The following is a 16,704-nucleotide window of genomic DNA, read 5'->3' as shown; positions in this document are numbered from 1 at the left end:
TGTGTCTCAGTCCACAAGAAAGGCTGTTGGGGGCCCACCCTCCTCCCGCAGTGAAATGTTAGAGGATCCTGCTTGCACCCTGGGGTGGCCAGGCACAGGGCACACCAGTCACCCCCTTGGCCGAGCAAGGCCCTGGGTGGGGATGAAAGGGCGTGGAACCTCCTAAGATGCTTTGCCCTTAGAGCCAGAGGACTCCCGGACAAAGACAAGGCCCTGTTCCCCGGGGACTCACCAGCAGGAGGTGGCTACCCAGCTGGGCAGGCTGCTGCCATGGAGAGGCCGCAGAAATCCACGGGCAGCAGAGGGGGCGTCTTCGACATTTGTGGGGCCGCTGTGTTTGAGCTTTTTCCACAAGACTCTAGAGAAGGAATTGGGGCCACCGCAGGAAATCCCTAGGAGCAGATGCGGGTGCACAGCTGGAGCTGTTGGCCCCCCAGGCCCCAGGAAGCTTCCTGGCTGGAGGGGAGCCGTCATCTACGGTTTCCCTCAGGCCCCAGGTTCTAAAAAATTCCTTGAAGCACTTGGAGAGGCAAGTCTTCAGCCAGTCGCAGGTGATGGTTTTAGGCCCCTTGATAAAGTAGATGCACAGGGAAGCAGCAAGGTCTGGCCCTGCGCTGGGGGTGCAGCGATTGTCAGGGGTCCACTCCACGCCCATTAAGTTTGGGGGCCTGCCCTGCCCTTGCAGGCCTCAGGGCTCTCCTTTTTGCTAACCCGGAACGTTCCCGGTCTGCAGAGATGTAGGCCAAGTCAAAACACACATAATGTGCTTCTGAAGAGCAGAAAGTTCCGGGGGCTGGGGGCCTTTGCATCTCCCCGGGTCTGCTGTCGGGGGCCGGGACCCAGAGTCAGCAGAGGTCCTGAGGGCCACCCCAGGATGCAGTGGCTGAGACAGAAATAGGAGCTGGAGGAGCTTCTTCCAATCCCCTGGCTCTGCGAGTGTTGCTTGTCTTGACTCCCTGGAGAGGTGGCCAGAGGGCTGCAGGGGCCACAGCCACCGCAGGCCCAGCAGGGACACGGCAGCGGAGAGCACCCAGGTGGACGGGCCTGCAGCTGCTTTCCTCCTCGGCTTGCACAGTTTGCCATAAGATCTTTGCAGACTCTCATACCTCCCTCTCTGTTTTCTTCCTGGGACACGCACAGCAGAGAAGTCCAAGGTTTACGACCTGGAATTAAGATCTCCTACTTTTTTTTTTTTTTTTTTTAAGACATGGCACATAAAATTCAGCCCCTCTGGGGTCTCTGGCAGGTGACGCTGCAGCTGAAAGCTTTTCCTTTTGATGTTGGGCCAGGTTACACTCAGGCCCCTGACCTGGGGGGGGGGAGGGGTGCGCCGCTAGTAATTTGGTAAGTGGACACGGGCTGGTGAGATAATTCCTTGGGATTGGGATTCTTCAGCTCACCATCCCCATGCAGCCCTGACATGCCTGGACCCTTCTCCAAGACCCCCCAGAAGCGATGACCCATGCATGTCCACTGCTGGCAGATGGGTCCAGGAGAGCTGCGTTACCTACCCAGAGGCATGGCCCGAGCTGGTCACTCTGGGGCCTCTTGCGAGCCATTCCCCAGCCTGAGTTGCAGCCTCCCCACGTCTGCTGGGCATGCTCGGTCTTAAACTCTCAGGAAGCTGTACCAGGCCCACTTAAATCCTGCAAGGGTGGGGGCACCTGGGCTTGGATGGATCTGTTTGCAGCCCCCCCGGCCCCTGCTCCTCACTGGCCCGTGCACCCCTCTCCAGGGAAGGTTCAGTGTCTATGGCGTGTGTTCGTAGCCCAGAGAACAAGGGGGCGCTCTGGCTACCCCGGGAAACCAGGTGTGATGTGGGGGATTTCCGGAGCGAACTGGGTGCCCTGGGGGGGAGGTGTGGCAAGTGCACTTTGAAGAACATAGAAAAGGGCCGGAGCTTGGATGGGAGCCAGGCGGCCTGTGGCCAGCCCTGCTGCACTCCTGGAAGGCCGGCCAGGGGGGTCGTCACCCTGCCCCAGCGCCTTACCGGGCGGCCCCTCCGGACAGAGCGCCCTGGGTCCTCTTTCATCCCCAGCAGCCCTCTGAGGCAGTCGGGACCAGCAGGGGACAGCGGGACTTTAACCAGGTCCCCTCCCCCAGTGCCCACCACACCTGCCTGGGGCTGGTCATGGACGGCTTAGAAATGGGCTCTGCAGGACTTGGAGGGAAAGGGGGGCCAGCAGAGCTCACCCTCACCCCTCACCCTGAGGTGGAGGCAAAGAGGGGGGCCCTGGCTCCCGAGACCAGGACAGCCATGGAGCTACCCCACAGCCCCATGGCGGGGAGGCCTTGTCCCTGCTGGCTGCTCTGGAGGGAGGACGGGCCAGTGTGTGGAATTGAAGGAAGAGGCCTCTGTCCGGGGGCTGATGACCTGGGGGTGTCCCTACTGTTTGCCCCTTGGGGGAGCTGTCTCCCCTCACTCCTTGCACGTAACCTCCAGTCCAGCCCCACCCCAGCCGGTTCTAACTTGGCCCTTTTGTGATTGTCGCAGATGCCTGGGCCCAGTGCAGCCTGCTCCGGAGCCAGGGCGGCTGCTCTGAGGGGCAGAACCCTATGTGTCTCTGCTGGCGGGTCCCACCTGATGCCCCAGAGCCTGTGAGGGACCCTGGGGGGATTGCCGTCATGAACCCCAGACCCACGGGAGAGAGGGCTGTCAGAACGCACCTTTCTTTGAAGTTCAAGAACCCCAGTGTTGCCCTTGGCGTGGGCATCAGAGGCAAGGGTACAACACAATTTGTGCAGCTGTCCTGCCCTAAGCCCGGCTGACCTCTTGTCTTCCAGCCCCTACCCACCCTGTCAGCTGCACCCCAACCCACAGCCCCTTGAAACCAGTGTGGAAAGTGGCTTACCGGCTTCCTGGCTGGTGGGGGGCTCTCAGAATTGCAGGTGGGGTCCTCAGGGACATGGAAGCCCCCACAAGGTGCTGTGTTCCCTGCTGTGTTCTTCTGCCCTCGCGGCTGGTGGGGGGAATTGTGGGTGCACCAAGACGGATGGTGGCACTGCCTTCAGCTGCAGGGCTGGATTTGAATCCGGCCGCGGCCTCTTGCTCACAGCTTTGTGAGTCTGCTTGCGCCCTGGCACACGCAAGCAGGCGAGCCCTGCAGAGCCATCGCTGTGACGTCTGTCCCTGCCGTCCCCGGCAGCTCTCAGAGGACTGAGGCCAGCGCAGCCCCTCTCCCCTCGCTTGTGGCCTGGTGAGGGGGCAACCCAGGCCCAGGGCTAGCAGTGTCGTTGATTCAGGCAAACTGATAGAGGCTCTTGGAGCTCTTGGTGGACTTGACAGGCCTTTACTGCTGAAGCAGGGGACCAGATACAGGCAGACCAGCAGGCAGGGGCCGGGGCCCGGGAGGCAGGCCGCAACCGGGCCTCCCAGCCCCATCACCTCTGTGCGCTCTCTCCAGCTTCTCTTGATTTTCATCCGGGCATCTGTACTAATAGGTTCACACCCCCGTGCTCGCCAGCTTCTTGGCCCGGGTGTCCGTGATTACAGGTGCGTGTACTCCGTGCTCACGCTCCTCGGCCCAGGGGTCGGTCATCATAGGTGTACGTGCTCGGTGCTCACGTTCCCAAGCGCTTTTCTACAACACGTGGGTGATGAAACCTTGGAGGGAAACAAGAATGCAGGTGGCAGCCACAGAGGCCAGCGGCGGGGCGAGGAAGCCTGAGTGACTCCACTTTCCCTGCATCTGGTGATAAATGGACAGGGCTGGCAGGCAGCAGGTGACGGGCACTGAGGGAGGGGGTACCCCGGCACTGACTCAGGGAGACCACGTGAGGGATCCCACCCAGTACTTGGGGTCAGCACCATTATACCCCTAAGCTGTTCCACGATGTCAGCAGACTTCAACTTAAAGCAATTAGAAAGGAAAGTCGGCGGTTCTGCCGTCCAGTCTTGTAATTTAAGTAAATCTGTAACTTACCAAATTAACAGTGTTAGCCCAGATGCCACCTGTTAGCTGCATTTCACATAGATCGAGTTAGGGAGAAAACCTGGATTTTAGGGAGAAGGCTGACTCCCTGGGGCACAAGTGTGTGACTTGCACAGGTCAGCTCAGCTCTCCAGGGGCACGGTGCTCACACCCCTGCACAGGGGGGAATGCGCCATAAAATGGGTCTTCCGGGCCCAGGTGCTCCATGAAGTAGATTATCCAGGCCCCAGGTGCTCAGGGCACAGGGCTCACCCCTACCACCGCCAGCCTGGCTCTCGTCAGCCTGCCAGCACGTTCTTCTGCCCCTGGTTTTATTCACAACTTCACTTTATAGGTGAACATTACACACCAGAGAAGCAGATGAACAGACTGACTTTTGCAAGGTCACAGCCAGATTAGCAGTGCAGCCCTCCCTGCTGGTCTGCCCGCCCTTTTGCTCCTGAAGCCTGTATAGGAGTGTCCCTCTTGCAGCCAGTCCACAGGCCTGGCCACCTGTCACTGCAGGCTGTGAGGAAGTTATCTGGAAGGCCAGGAAAGGGCAGGTTCTGCATATCCAGGTACAAGATTCAGATGTGCTTAAGTCGTGGTTCTCAGCCAAGGTCAATGGTAACTAATTGTCACTGAGAAAAAATTTTTAAAAAAAGAGAGAGAGAGAGTGTGTGTGTGTGTGTGTGTGTGTGTGTGTGTGTGTGTGTGTGTGCAGATTCAGAGTTATCACTCAGTTGCTTCCCAGCTTGCTTACCAGAGCGAGACAGACAGCCTCCCAGAGGGAGACTTACTCCAAGGACGAGGCAGTGGGAAGCAGACGCCCTGAGCGGTGCTGATAGCTATAACCCAGCAGCAGTCGTGAGCTTATGCTGAAGGGCAGTGTGTTAGATCTTGAGCCCACCCAGCAACTCATCCAGCAGGTGCTGTTACCCGCTTTCTCGCGGGTACGGCAAGGCACAGAGATGTCATTTGCACAGGGCCACAAGGTAGCAGACCACCAGACACATGGTGAACTGTGGGGCTTCATTCTCTGCCAGATCGCTGTTGCTTTTGCCAAAATCATCCAGGGCAGCTGTGGAAGTGTCAGCAGAGGTCAGGGGCGCAGGGAGGGGGCTGTGTGCCCAGGGCACTGCCAGGCTGGTGGGGAGGGGCCGCTTTGAGCCTGACCTAGCCACCTGGGGTCCTGATGGGCTGCACAGGATAATCTAGAAGGTCAGCAAGGGCTGCTTCTGCATTTACTACTTCCTGCGGGAAATATCCCTTCTGCACCCCCACCCGCATCGGCACTGGGCGTGCCAGGTGCTGCTGTCTCCATTGGGGAGTCCTGGTGCTGGACCCCAGGGCCGCCCTGATGGCATGTGGTCTCTCTCCACAGCCACCTCCCCGTGCAAGATCCTCAAGTGCAACTCTGAGTTCTGGAGCGCCACGGCGGGCAGCCACTCCCCAGCCGCCGACGATACCCCCGAGTTCTGCGCGGCGCTGCGCACCTACGCGCTGTGCACACGGCGCACGGCCCGCACCTGCCGGGGCGACCTGGCCTACCACTCGGCGGTCCATGGCATCGAGGACCTCATGAGCCAGCACAACTGCTCCAAGGATGGCCCCACGTCCCAGCCGCGTCTGCGCACGCTGCCACCGCCGCCCGGGGACAGCCAGGAGCGCTCCGACAGCCCCGAGATCTGCCACTACGAGCGGAGCTTCCACAAGCACTCGGCCGCGCCCAACTACACGCACTGCGGCCTCTTCGGGGACCCGCACCTCCGGACGTTCACAGACAGCTTCCAGACCTGCAAGGTGCAAGGTGCCTGGCCACTCATCGACAATAATTACCTGAACGTGCAGGTCACCAACACACCTGTGCTACCCGGCTCTGCCGCCACCGCCACCAGCAAGGTAAGGGTGAGTGTGAAAGGGGTGGGGTCGCCCCACCCTACTGTCTCCAGGTCCCACGCTCAGCCTCTGCCCCCATGGAACCCAGATGCTTACATTCACTAAATATGCAGGATATTTGAAAGGAATGTTCTGGAGATTGAGGAAAGTGCACCGGGACCCACTTCTGCATGTTGCTTAAATTCTAGACCACACCCTTTGGGAAATCGGCCTTCTGGGCTGAGGAGCTGGCACGCACCCATGGTGACTTTCTGTGGCTGGGCAGGCGGAGCCGGGGAGGGAGAACAGGGCGTGACTCAGCGGGTGGGGAGGGCGCTGTGCACCCAACGCCGGAGCCCGGTCTCAGGAGCCAGGTTTCTGCTGGGTGTGTGTGCACGCGTGTGTGGTCCCTAGGCACACCTGTGTGCCCTGGGTCCAGGCGTGACGGATGTAAAATGAACTTCTTGCTGAGGTTATGGTCCAAAGTTTAGACGCTCCATGTCAAGCTTTCGGGGCGTTCTTTTCTTGCCGCCCAGCTACATCTGGGCGGGGCCCCGGTAGTCAGAGCAGTGAGCGGGAGCCTCCGACGGCGGGTAGTTTCCATCACTGCCCTCAGGAGCTCACTGTCCGGTAAACCTGCCCGGGGCGGGTGGACTCTGCAGCCTCCTGGGGGTGGCGGGCCCACCGGGGGGTTCTCTGTGTCTTCACATAGACAAACTGTCCATCAGTAGAATTCGGGGCACAGTGATTCTGGGCCCCCGGAGCCTGGTCTGACACCAGACCTCTGGGTGGGATCAAACAGGTTCTTTTTTAAAGCTGTCTGGGGTTCTGGCGCATGGCGGGGTGGGGGGTGAGGAGGGTATAGGGGATGCAGCACCCAGGGCCGGGGCCAAGAGGTGGTGGTGGGGCACCTGGGTTGGTGGGGACTGTCCTGCCCTTTGTCTCATCCCACACCTACACTGAGGGGCCCTGGTGGGCCCTGGGGGAGTAGAAGCAGGTCCAGAGCGTGGGGCCACCCATGCAGCCTCTCCCTCTGGCCGCGCTGTCCCCCCCAGGGCAGCCCTTCCTCGACACATTCGGAAGCACACAGCGAAGTGCCTCCCACCCAGAGGCAGTGGCCGAGAGCACAGGTGGTTGTGACCGGGGCCGGGCCACAGAGCCTGCCCTGTCCTCACCGCCAGGTGAGGCTGTTCCATTTGGGGCTCATCTCCCTGCTCAGCGAGACCTCAGCCTGGGCGATTGGAGTCAGGTCCTGTCACAGGGCCACGGCCAGAGCAGCCACAACGTGGCTCGTGTCCCAGCCACCCCGGACTCTCCCTGCCCTCCCCACGTCCAGGAAGGTCCCCCGGGACCTGGTATTCAGACTCAGCCAAAGGACACGGCCTCCGGGCAGGGCGCCCTCCAAGTCCAGGCCCCTGGGGCACGGATCTGGCCCCCTCGGGTTTCTGGGTTGGCAGTGGGGCTGTTGTCCTGGGAAGAGCAGGTTGCCGGGCAGTGGGTTAGGCAGCGCCAGGCTGCCCACAAGGGCGTTTCTGTCCCTCCTGCCCCTCCACACCCCAGAGGCGCACAGTGAAGTGACCTGACAGCCAGGAAAACTCAGCCCCTCCCCTCTGCTCTGGGGCCCTGGTTTGTCCCCTGGGTGCCCTTACAAGCCCGTGGCACCTGACTGAGAAGCCTAGTGGGCAGCAGAATTGTTGCAGGTGCCCCACAACCCACCCTCGTGGACCCCTCACTTAACTACCTCCCTTCCGAGACTCAAGAAAAGGGAAGTCCAGGAGCCTGAAGCAGTAGCTTCTAGATCCAGCCACATACCCAGAGCAGGAGGGGACCCTTCCCTGTCCCAGCTTGGCAGGGGCACACGGGGAGTTGAGGGGTGAGCGGGACAGAGACCTTTGGGGGCTGCCCCACCCTCCCCAGGGTGGTGCATGTCCCACGTGTGACGAGAGCCACACACAGACCTGGAGAATCACGCTGTGACCAGCGAGGGAGGAGGCCACCCCCACTGATGGAGTGAGGCGGAGCCTTCAGCCACCCCTGTTGGGTGGGCAGACTGGCTCCACGTGGCCGCGTGGACACTGGCACCTTGAGGCCAGGCATCTGTCCAAAACGCAAATACTTTAATTGAGCCTTTCATTCCTCCCTTCTTTCTGGCATCCCATTCGATCAGCGTGTTTTTCGAACGCCTGCCCAGCTCCCTGGGCACTGTGGGCAGCGGAGCAGCCTGGCGGGGATGGCAGCACCTCCCTCCGTGGCCCTGTGTGCACTTTCCAGAAGGGTCTGGAGTGCTGTAGCAGAGACCGCCCAGCCCCTTTCTGCTGTGGCAGACCCCCAGCCCCCCACCCCGCCCCAGCAGGCAGAGAGCCCCGTGGCCTCTGTTCTAGCCCAGCTGCCGGATACGGCGCGAGCTCTGCCCAGGGCCCGGCGGGGACAGGATCAGGGCCAGTGGCCGAGCCAGGCCAGCCTCGGGACTCGGGCAGCCGGGGACCTATGGCTCCCTGCTGAGCAACATCCCCTTGGGTTGCCCCTGCCTGCTGGCTTCGGCCTCCAAGGCTCGGGTGTGTTTGCTCGTTCTTGGACCCGGCAGTTTCGAAACCTCCTTGCTCAGCTTCCCCCCTCCCTGCAGCCCCCAGGCTACCCGTGGGAACAAAGACCAGCCCAGGGTGTTGGGGGAGCGGGGTGCTCGGGGTCCTGGGACCCCGGCTCGGCCTAGAGCACTGGACAAGGCCTCCTTCAGCTACCGCTGCTGAGGTTGCCCCCAGGGGATGGGAAGAAGAAAGGAAGAGATGGCTGGACTCAGCGTCCCCTCCCTGGCTGCACCCGAGCCCCTTCCTGTTACCTACAGAATTCACGTCTTGGGCTGCACCCCAGGATGTGGGCTCCCTGAGGCCAGGCCTCTGGGCCTGTTTCTTTCCCTGGCATGGAGACAGCGGCTGGCACATGCTTGCCCTCCGTAGAGCGGGGGTGAGGCCCTGACCCAGTGGTGGACAGGGCCTCGGCCCCCATGGGTGGGGGAGACAGGAGCAGCAGCCCCACTGCGGCTGTGCTGGCAGCCGGCCGCCCGGCTTTCGACAGGCCCCCTTCATGCCGTTACTTGTGGTTGAGGCCCTGGCACGGGTGCCAGGAAGAGTCAGACCGCCTGTCAGCCCTTCCAGGAGGCTGTCTCCACGGGAGGGCGGGAGCGCCGAACCCGCCTTTCCTGTTCCAGGGAGTCTGATGGCACTTGGAAAGCAGCCCCCCAGTGTCTGTGTGGCCCTGCACACCCGCCAGGGACACCCGAGTCCCTCATCCACCGCCCCGCCCCCATACAGGACCACCCACTGCCCAGACCACCCGCAGGCGCCCAGCTCCGGGGCACAGGAGGCCTGGCCAGAGGAGGCCGCTGCTTTCCTAGGTCACCCTGGACACCCGGCCCCTGTGTCCACAGGGCCCCCCATCCCAGCCGTACCTGGGGCTGATGGACATGGAGGTGGCACGGTCTGCTGTCTTCACGGGACAAGAGGGGGCACTGGCATCCCGAAGACCAAGCGTGGAGGCCAACCGCTCGCAGCCTCCGGTCTGTGCCCCCGGCCACCCGGGAGCAGCAGCAGCAGCAGACACGCTCCGCAGCCTGTGGCCTGGCCCCAGACCCGCCCTGGGCCTCACGCAGCCACAGCACTGCCCCCACTGCTGGGCCGAGGTCCCCGCCTTGCCTTCCATGTCAGTCGCTTTGGGTCCTTGTCTCTAGTCCATCCGGGCCTTGCCCTTGTCACACACCCGCTGCAGGCCTGAGGCTCCCTCTCGGCACTGCCCTCAGCCTGAGAATCTTAACGGGGGGTTGAATCGCCTATGACGGTGGGTGAAGACCTTTCATTCTTCATTAGCTGCCTTTCTTTTAGGGTTCACCCCCACATGTAGTAAAGGAGAGCTGAGCTGGGTCCCTTTCGGTGACAGTTTTTAAGTCAAGAGAAACATGGCTTCATAGTGACGGTGGAGCTGAACATGGACCAAAATGGGGAAGGGACCGTCAGGGGGCATCGGGGGGCTCTTCCAGCCCCTCCTCTCAGCCCCGGGGGCTGGGCCTGCACCCCCACCATCACTCACCCCCTCTCTGTCCCTTCCTCTCCAGCTCACCATCATCTTCAAGAACTTCCAGGAGTGTGTGGACCAGAAGGTCTACCAGGCCGAGATGGACGAGCTGCCGGCCGCCTTCGCCGACGGCTCCAAGAACGGCGGGGACAAGCACGGGGCCAACAGCCTGAAGATCACGGAGAAGGTGTCGGGCCAGCACGTGGAGATCCAGGCCAAGTACATCGGCACCACCATCGTGGTCCGCCAGGTGGGCCGCTACCTGACTTTCGCCGTGCGCATGCCCGAGGAGGTGGTCAACGCCGTCGAGGACCGGGACAGCCAGGGCCTCTACCTGTGCCTGCGCGGCTGCCCCCTCAACCAGCAGATCGACTTCCAGGCCTTTCACGCCAACGCCGAGGGCCCCGGAGGCCGCAGGCCCCCGGCGGCCGCCAGCCCCGTCCCCACGGCCCCCGACACCTTCCCCTACGAGACGGCCGTGGCCAAGTGCAAGGAGAAGCTGCCGGTGGAGGACCTGTACTACCAGGCGTGCGTCTTCGACCTGCTCACCACCGGGGACGTGAACTTCACGCTGGCGGCCTACTACGCACTGGAGGACGTCAAGATGCTCCACTCCAACAAGGACAAGCTGCATCTGTACGAGAGGACTCAGGAGCCCCCGGGCCGGGCCGCAGCTTCCAGGCCACCCCCGGTGCCCCGGCCCCTGCTGGGCGGGCTCCTGCTCCTCACCTTGCTCCCCGCCTTCCTGGCGGCCCTGGCCGCGTAGGGCAGAGAGCTGGGCGCACAGCCTGTCCCTGAACCCCGGGTCCCCGCTGGCGTCAGGAGGTGACCACTGGCCGGCGGGCATTGGGACTTTACCTCAGAGCTGCCTTGGGCTGATGGCCCAGGGCTGGGGTGTGCGGGCGCCCCTCGCCTGCTCTGGGGCCTCTGACAGGTTGTGGTGACTAGTGCTGTGATGTTGGTGGAACTAGCCGGCCCCGCTGTGTGAATGTGCAAAGCAGCCCCTCAGGCCGCAGCCCCCGCCCCGCCAGGGACACTGGGAGTGGTTGGGTCCAGCCCCCGCCCCTACCATGCACTGAAAAGGCCACCAGGCCAGCACCTGCCCACCGGCCGCGCGCGCGCACACTTACACGAGCACACTCGCACACACCACGCCTGCAGGGCCAGCCGGCCACAAGGCTGGGCCCAGCCCAGGTCTCCTTACCCCTGGGGCTTCGGGACACCCGCAGGGCGGCCGGGCATCTTCCAGAAGTCGATGTAACCCTTTGGCCAAAAGGTGCCCTCCTGGTGCCTTGCTGCCCGGGGCCTCCGTGGGGGCCAAGGAAAGGCCATCGTGCGCACCCCAGCTGCTGTGGCACGGGTTCGGAGCTCAGGCCAGCACCCCACAGCTGGGGACCATGCATGTTGGCGCGTGGTCTGAACAATGCCACTCGTGGGGCCAGGCGCCCTCTCGGGCTCCTTCCCCACCCCCATTCCCCACTGAGCTTAGGAAGTCAAGTCCTCGTGTCTAAATGTCTAAACAGAAGCGACCCCGTGACCTCTGTCCCTTCCTTTCGGGCAGGGCCCTGAGCCAGGGAGTGTGGGCCGCAGGGCCTGGCAGGAGACCAGTGGACGGGGCCAGCTGGCCTGCCCTGATCCTCTGCTCTCTCCCCACTCCTGTCCCGAGCCTCCTGCCTCTCCCTCACCCATGTCTGCATTCTGGGGAGAGCAGTGGGGTCTAGAAGGCCTGAGCACCCCTGGCCCAGTCCCTTCTTCACATCCTGAGACCGCACAGCCAGGAGACAATTGCTACTGGTTGCTGCTCCTGTCCCCCGCTGGCCCAGGCTGCCTGACCGTGGAGCCCCAAACTAGCCCCACGTGTGCTGCTGGTGCAGGGGCTCCCCCCACCCCACCCCACCCTGAGGGAGCAGCACCCAAAGGTGCAGCCCCAGCAGGCCATCCTCCCAGAAGCCCTGCCGCCCCGCGCTATCCTTCCTGCCCATCGGGCAGCCCCTCTGTTGTCCCCAGGGACCTCTCATACACTGGCCCGGGAGGCTGCGGACTTGTCCGGCCTCCCCCTCCACGAGGTCCCCTCTGCCGAACCACGGGTGGGTGGGTGGGTGGGTGGGCGGGGCGCGGCCCAGCCCCCCTGCTGGTGTAGATGGCCCCAACGTTGGAAGTACAAAGTGAAGCACTTTATTTTGGTTGTGTTTGATTGCGTTCTGCTTGGAAGTGGGGACCCCTCACTGCGTCCTCTGTCTGCGACCTGTGGGGAACGTCACCCTGTACATACTGTAAATTATTTATTATTGGCTAAATGCAAGTAAAGTTTGGGGTTTTTTTTGTTTTGTTATTTTCTTTGGGCCTCTGTCGTGGAGTTTTTTTTCCTGAGCAGACTTGGGTGCCATGGGGGGAGGGAGGGGGTATTTGAGGGTCGCCTCTGGGCAATCCCTGGGTGGGTGGGTGGGTGGGTGGGTGGGGTGTGTGTGTGTGTGTGTGTGTGTGTGTGTGAGTGTGTGTGTGTGTGGAAGGCTGTGGCGGCAGCAGAGACAGCCCTGCGCCACTAAGATTGCTTTTTCTCCTTCCAAGACCTCCCAGGGCCTAGGGGTCCAGGTTCCTTTGCTCTTGCAAAGCTGTGAACAAGGTCTTGGGTCTCGGTCACAGCTGGACACTGGTGGGCACCTAGTGCCCTCTGGGATGAGGCGTGGCCAGCCCGAGGCCCAGGGACTTCATCTCAGCCGCCGACTGCAGTGGCCCCAGGCCTGGGACTCACTGCCACCCCCTCCGCAGCCTCCCTCTGGCACACGGCCCGGGCGAGCATGGTGCTGCTTCAAGGAGGCCGCCCTGTGGGGGAGAGTGAGGAGGACCACGGCTGCAACGGTCCATCGTCACATTCATCTTCAAAACAGTGAGTTAGGAACAGATTCACCCCAGTTCACAGGTGGAAAAGGGACTCAGGTGAGCTGACTCGCCCCGCGCTGGTCCGCGAGGTCAGGGCTGCGATGGACACCTGGACACCTGGAGGGGGGTGCCCGCCCTCCCTGCTCTTCGCGCCAAGTGCCACAGGCAAAGCCTCCAGGTGGAGCCCCCTCCGTCCCAGCCCCGCCACTTCCCCAGCTGTGTAGCCGCGGGCAAACCACCGAGCCTTTCCGAGCCTCCGTCCCCTCCTCTAAACCGGGAACGGGTGCTTGAATTCCCTGAGAGCGCTGAGCAGGGGGCCTGGCGTGCCGTGAGCATCCAGCGCAGGCTTGGTGTTCTTATTCCATAGCAAGAGGGGCCGAGAGGAAGCCCGGGGTGCGGGGGAGGGCGAGGGCCACACGGTCCCAGGAAGCTCAGGAGGGAGGTGAACTGAAGGGCGAGGAGTCCAGAGAGGGAGCATTAGCAGCATCCCCTAAGAGGGCCAGAAACTAGGAAGAACTTTCTAGAACCTTAAACACAGTCTCCCAGAGAGGAGCAGGAGTCTGGGCCGTGGGGGGAAGAAACCAGACTGGGACACGCCACGCATCTTGCTGCCTGGTCAGCCTGTGGGTGCCGCTGGCCTGCCCCGTGGTAATGGACGGACTGCCTGGTGGGGAGGCACCCCAGGGCCTGGGCCGTGGAAGAACTGACCCCTGGGGAGCCGGGGTGCACGAAAGGAAAACAGCCTCATCTGCACCAGTGGAAATGCCACGGCACTGATCAGAAAACACTTGTCAGGGCCCTAACGAGCAGCTGGAATCCTCGTCTGCGTCCCAGGAGCCTGGTGTGCAGTGAACACAGAGACTGCCTTTCTCACCGTGAACATGGCGCACAGGCCTGAGCCAACATGGTGCCCATGAAGCCACTTGGTCTTGCACCGCCATGGGTTGGGTTTGTAGCACACGTCCTGGTGCCGGCTTAGGGAGGCCTGTCAGCCTAGAGGTTAATGCATGAGCAGATGGGGGTGCAGGCACCACCCCCTCAGGCTCCTGTGTGGTACCACCACTTGCAGTTCTTGTTTGGCGACCCAGGATTTGCAAGGATAGATAAAAGACTGCAGAGAAAGGGCAATTCAAGCAAATAAAGGAGAGTCACTTCCAAGGGAGAGGGGGGCGCATCTGGGGAAGAAAGTAATTTCCAGAACACTCGGGCAGAGACCCACCCAGCCAGGCTCATCAGCGGGATGCCAGCTAGCAGGGCCCTGGGTCTTGGGCGGCAAGCCGACTTGGCGGGCAGACTGCCTCTGCCCGACGCTCGCTGTGTGGTCTCGCTTGGATTTTTGGAGCCTTAGATGCCTTATTTGTAAAATGGGGCTGTGCGCACCTACCTCCCAAGGCCACTGGAAACCCAGTGAGCTCATGCTCAGCGCCGCCCCCCACCTGGGCCTGGCAGTCCTGCTCGGCGACAGGGCGCCTGGTGGTCACTTGGGCTGGGGGGGAAGGGCAGAGAGCCACACGGGGCCCTGGCATGCGCTGGGGGAGACAGGTCAATAAAAAGTCATGTTGTAGAATGCTCCTTGGTGCCAAGCCCCACCCTGGAGGAGGGGAAGCAGATTAAAGGTTCAGGGAGAGACAGACTCACCCCGGGTCCGGGAGGGTAGGGAGGAGCTTTCATCTCTGAACTCAGAGCTTGACGGGAATTTTGGGAACAAGCCATGCAAAGATGAGGGAGAATGTTCTAGACAGAGAGGACAGTCAACGCGAAGGCCCTGGAGACAGCAGCCAAGAGTAAAGGGCGCAGGAAGCAATGTGGCCGATGCCGAATGGACAGTCCAGCGCCCAAGGTGAGGCCGCAGTGCCACTGAGGCACTGGCCGGGAGGACTTCCTGCTTTGCTCCAGGGCCACAGCAAGCAGACGGCAGCTTTGTGCGTGGGAGTGGCAATTGTCTGACTTGGGGCTTCAAAGGGATGGCTCCGGCTGGTGTAAGAAGCAAACAGGGGGACCCCTGGGGAGAGAGGAACCAGGAGCGCTGGGGCAGCAATGCCCCCTGGTTGGAATGGTGGACTGGGGTTCAGCCAGCAGGTGGGCGGGGTGGGAAGACGCCACCTGTGGGGCTGAGCGCCTGGTAAACCTCGGTGCCTTTTCCTGGGAGCTCCACAGAGGACGGGTTGGGGGCGCTGCCATCACAGCGTGGCTTGGGGACACCTGAAAGCACACACAGCTCGACCGTTCTCAGTGTGGAAATCTAAAGGCTGCAAACTTCCCAGAGCACCTGGCACGGAGCGGCACGCTCGTAGCGCGAACTTCCCAAATAGAGGGATGTAGAGCGCGCATTGTAGGGGAGAAGCCTGGTTGGTGAGAAGACAGGAGAGCGAGCTCCCCTGCTTGTCCCGTGGGGGCTGAAACCCCAGAAGGCCCCAGATCTGCCCAGGCCCCCAACCCCTCCGGCTTGTGGCAACAATTTCACTAAGTTGGGTTTTACAGCCAGTGACCAAAGTTCTGATCCGGACGAGGACAATGACTAACATTTGAATAAAGGAACCCAGGGTGGGGCATCACGAACCCCCCCAGCTGCCAGGTGAGGAGCTGGTGGGGCCCTCCCTACCCCCAGCCACTCGCCTGCTGGCGGCGGGGAACCTCAGTTTCCTCGTCTCGTGATGGCGGTGGATCCGCCGCCAGGGCTGACGGAGAAGCCGCAGGAAGAGAGCAACGGAAGGAAGAGGCAAGCCCCCAGACACCCAGCCAGCGGGGGCCCTGCCCCCCACTTCCCAGGCCAGGTCCCCCACCTTGGGTTGGCCCAGCCAGTTCCATGGCCTCTCCGGGCCCGGCAGCCCCTGCCCCTTGCTGCGGGTGGCCAGATGACAGAGAAGGGCCCCCTGAGGCAAAGGCCTGATCCCAGCCTCGCAGGCCTGCGTCCTCCTCAGACATTTGGGGTGGACACCCAGCTTTGGTCACCGTCCCTCTCCGTGTGCTGACCTCTTAGGTCCAGAAATCACATCTCTGGAACGATGGGCCTTAATTGTCCACAGAGAGCAACTGAAGACTCTTCATGCAGCTCCCTCTTGGGCTGAAAAAGCCTGGTGTTGCATCCAGGGGCCCACAGGAGCCCCCTTCCCAAATCAGGAGTCCAGGGGTCGTCCATCATCCCAGGGAACCATCACCTCCTGAGTCTGCGGGGCCCTCGGCCGCCGCCCAGTGCTGGTGCCCATCCTGCCTGTGCTATGGGCTTAGGCCCCGGGCCTGGAGGAGAGGGGCGGAGATGAGCACGCCCCGTAAGTCCCTGCGGGATGGCTCACCTCGGGGACCGCAGCAGGCAGAGACTGTGTGGGTCCCCCACGTGTCCCTCATGGTCTAGATTTGGGGGGCCTGCTCATTTCCTCAACACATATGTAAGGCAGCCCTGGGGTGTGTCGGGCTCTTGGGGGACACAGCAGTCATGCAGGAGGTGAATGTGGCCTTCCCCCCGGACTGACTTTGTGGGGTGAGAGGCCACCAGCGCAGTTCTGTGGGGTGTCCGCAGAGCAGGAAGGGGATGCCGGAGGATGCCCCTCAACTGAAAAATGGGATCAGTCCAAGCTCATAGCGACTCCTGGGACTGCATGCGCAAGGGGGTGGGGGCTGGGCTCTCAGCCCCGCAGCTGTCACTCACAGGTCGGGGTCACCCTGGGCTCAGGGCTCCCTAAGGGGAATAACAGGACGCTCCCTGGGGCTGGGGTTGATTTTATGAATCATGAGGCTCGACATAAACGTGCAGTCACAGCGCCTTTCAACTCGAGAATCAAGACACATTTTCTAATTAAGGTCAAAAGGAACTGCAAACCTCATAAAACTCAACCAACAGCTTCCATTTAAAGCCTTGGCTGCACCAGGGCCGGCGTGTCTGCGTTCGCTCTCCCGGGGAAACCTGTTGGCCCGCCCTTCCACCACCCCACACACCAGGGGTTTCCCCACCCTTCACCCCACACACCAGGGG

At 62.2% G+C, this 16,704-nt stretch overlaps 1 protein-coding gene across 1 annotated transcript in view; it reads left to right on the top strand.

Annotated features, from left to right (window-relative positions):
• The window catches only part of RGMA (repulsive guidance molecule BMP co-receptor a), a 37,184-nt gene extending 25,246 nt beyond the window's left edge, over nucleotides 1–11,938 (top strand). Inside the window, exons 3-4 of the mRNA XM_037510039.2 lie at nucleotides 5,296–5,813; nucleotides 9,895–11,938. Coding sequence (XP_037365936.1) covers nucleotides 5,296–5,813; nucleotides 9,895–10,620 — 1,244 coding nt within the window. The 3' untranslated portion in view covers nucleotides 10,621–11,938. The remainder of the gene's footprint in view (nucleotides 1–5,295; nucleotides 5,814–9,894) is intronic.
• Nucleotides 11,939–16,704: the final 4,766 nt, after the last annotated feature.

The sequence above is a fragment of the Talpa occidentalis genome, unplaced genomic scaffold, assembly GCF_014898055.3.
Source record: "Talpa occidentalis isolate TD23 unplaced genomic scaffold, MPIMG_talOcc4v2.1 talOcc4.14, whole genome shotgun sequence".
In the NCBI taxonomy this organism is placed as follows: Eukaryota; Metazoa; Chordata; class Mammalia; order Eulipotyphla; family Talpidae; genus Talpa; species Talpa occidentalis.
Note: the sequence above shows the minus strand (reverse complement) of the source record. Positions and strands in the feature narration are given on the sequence as shown.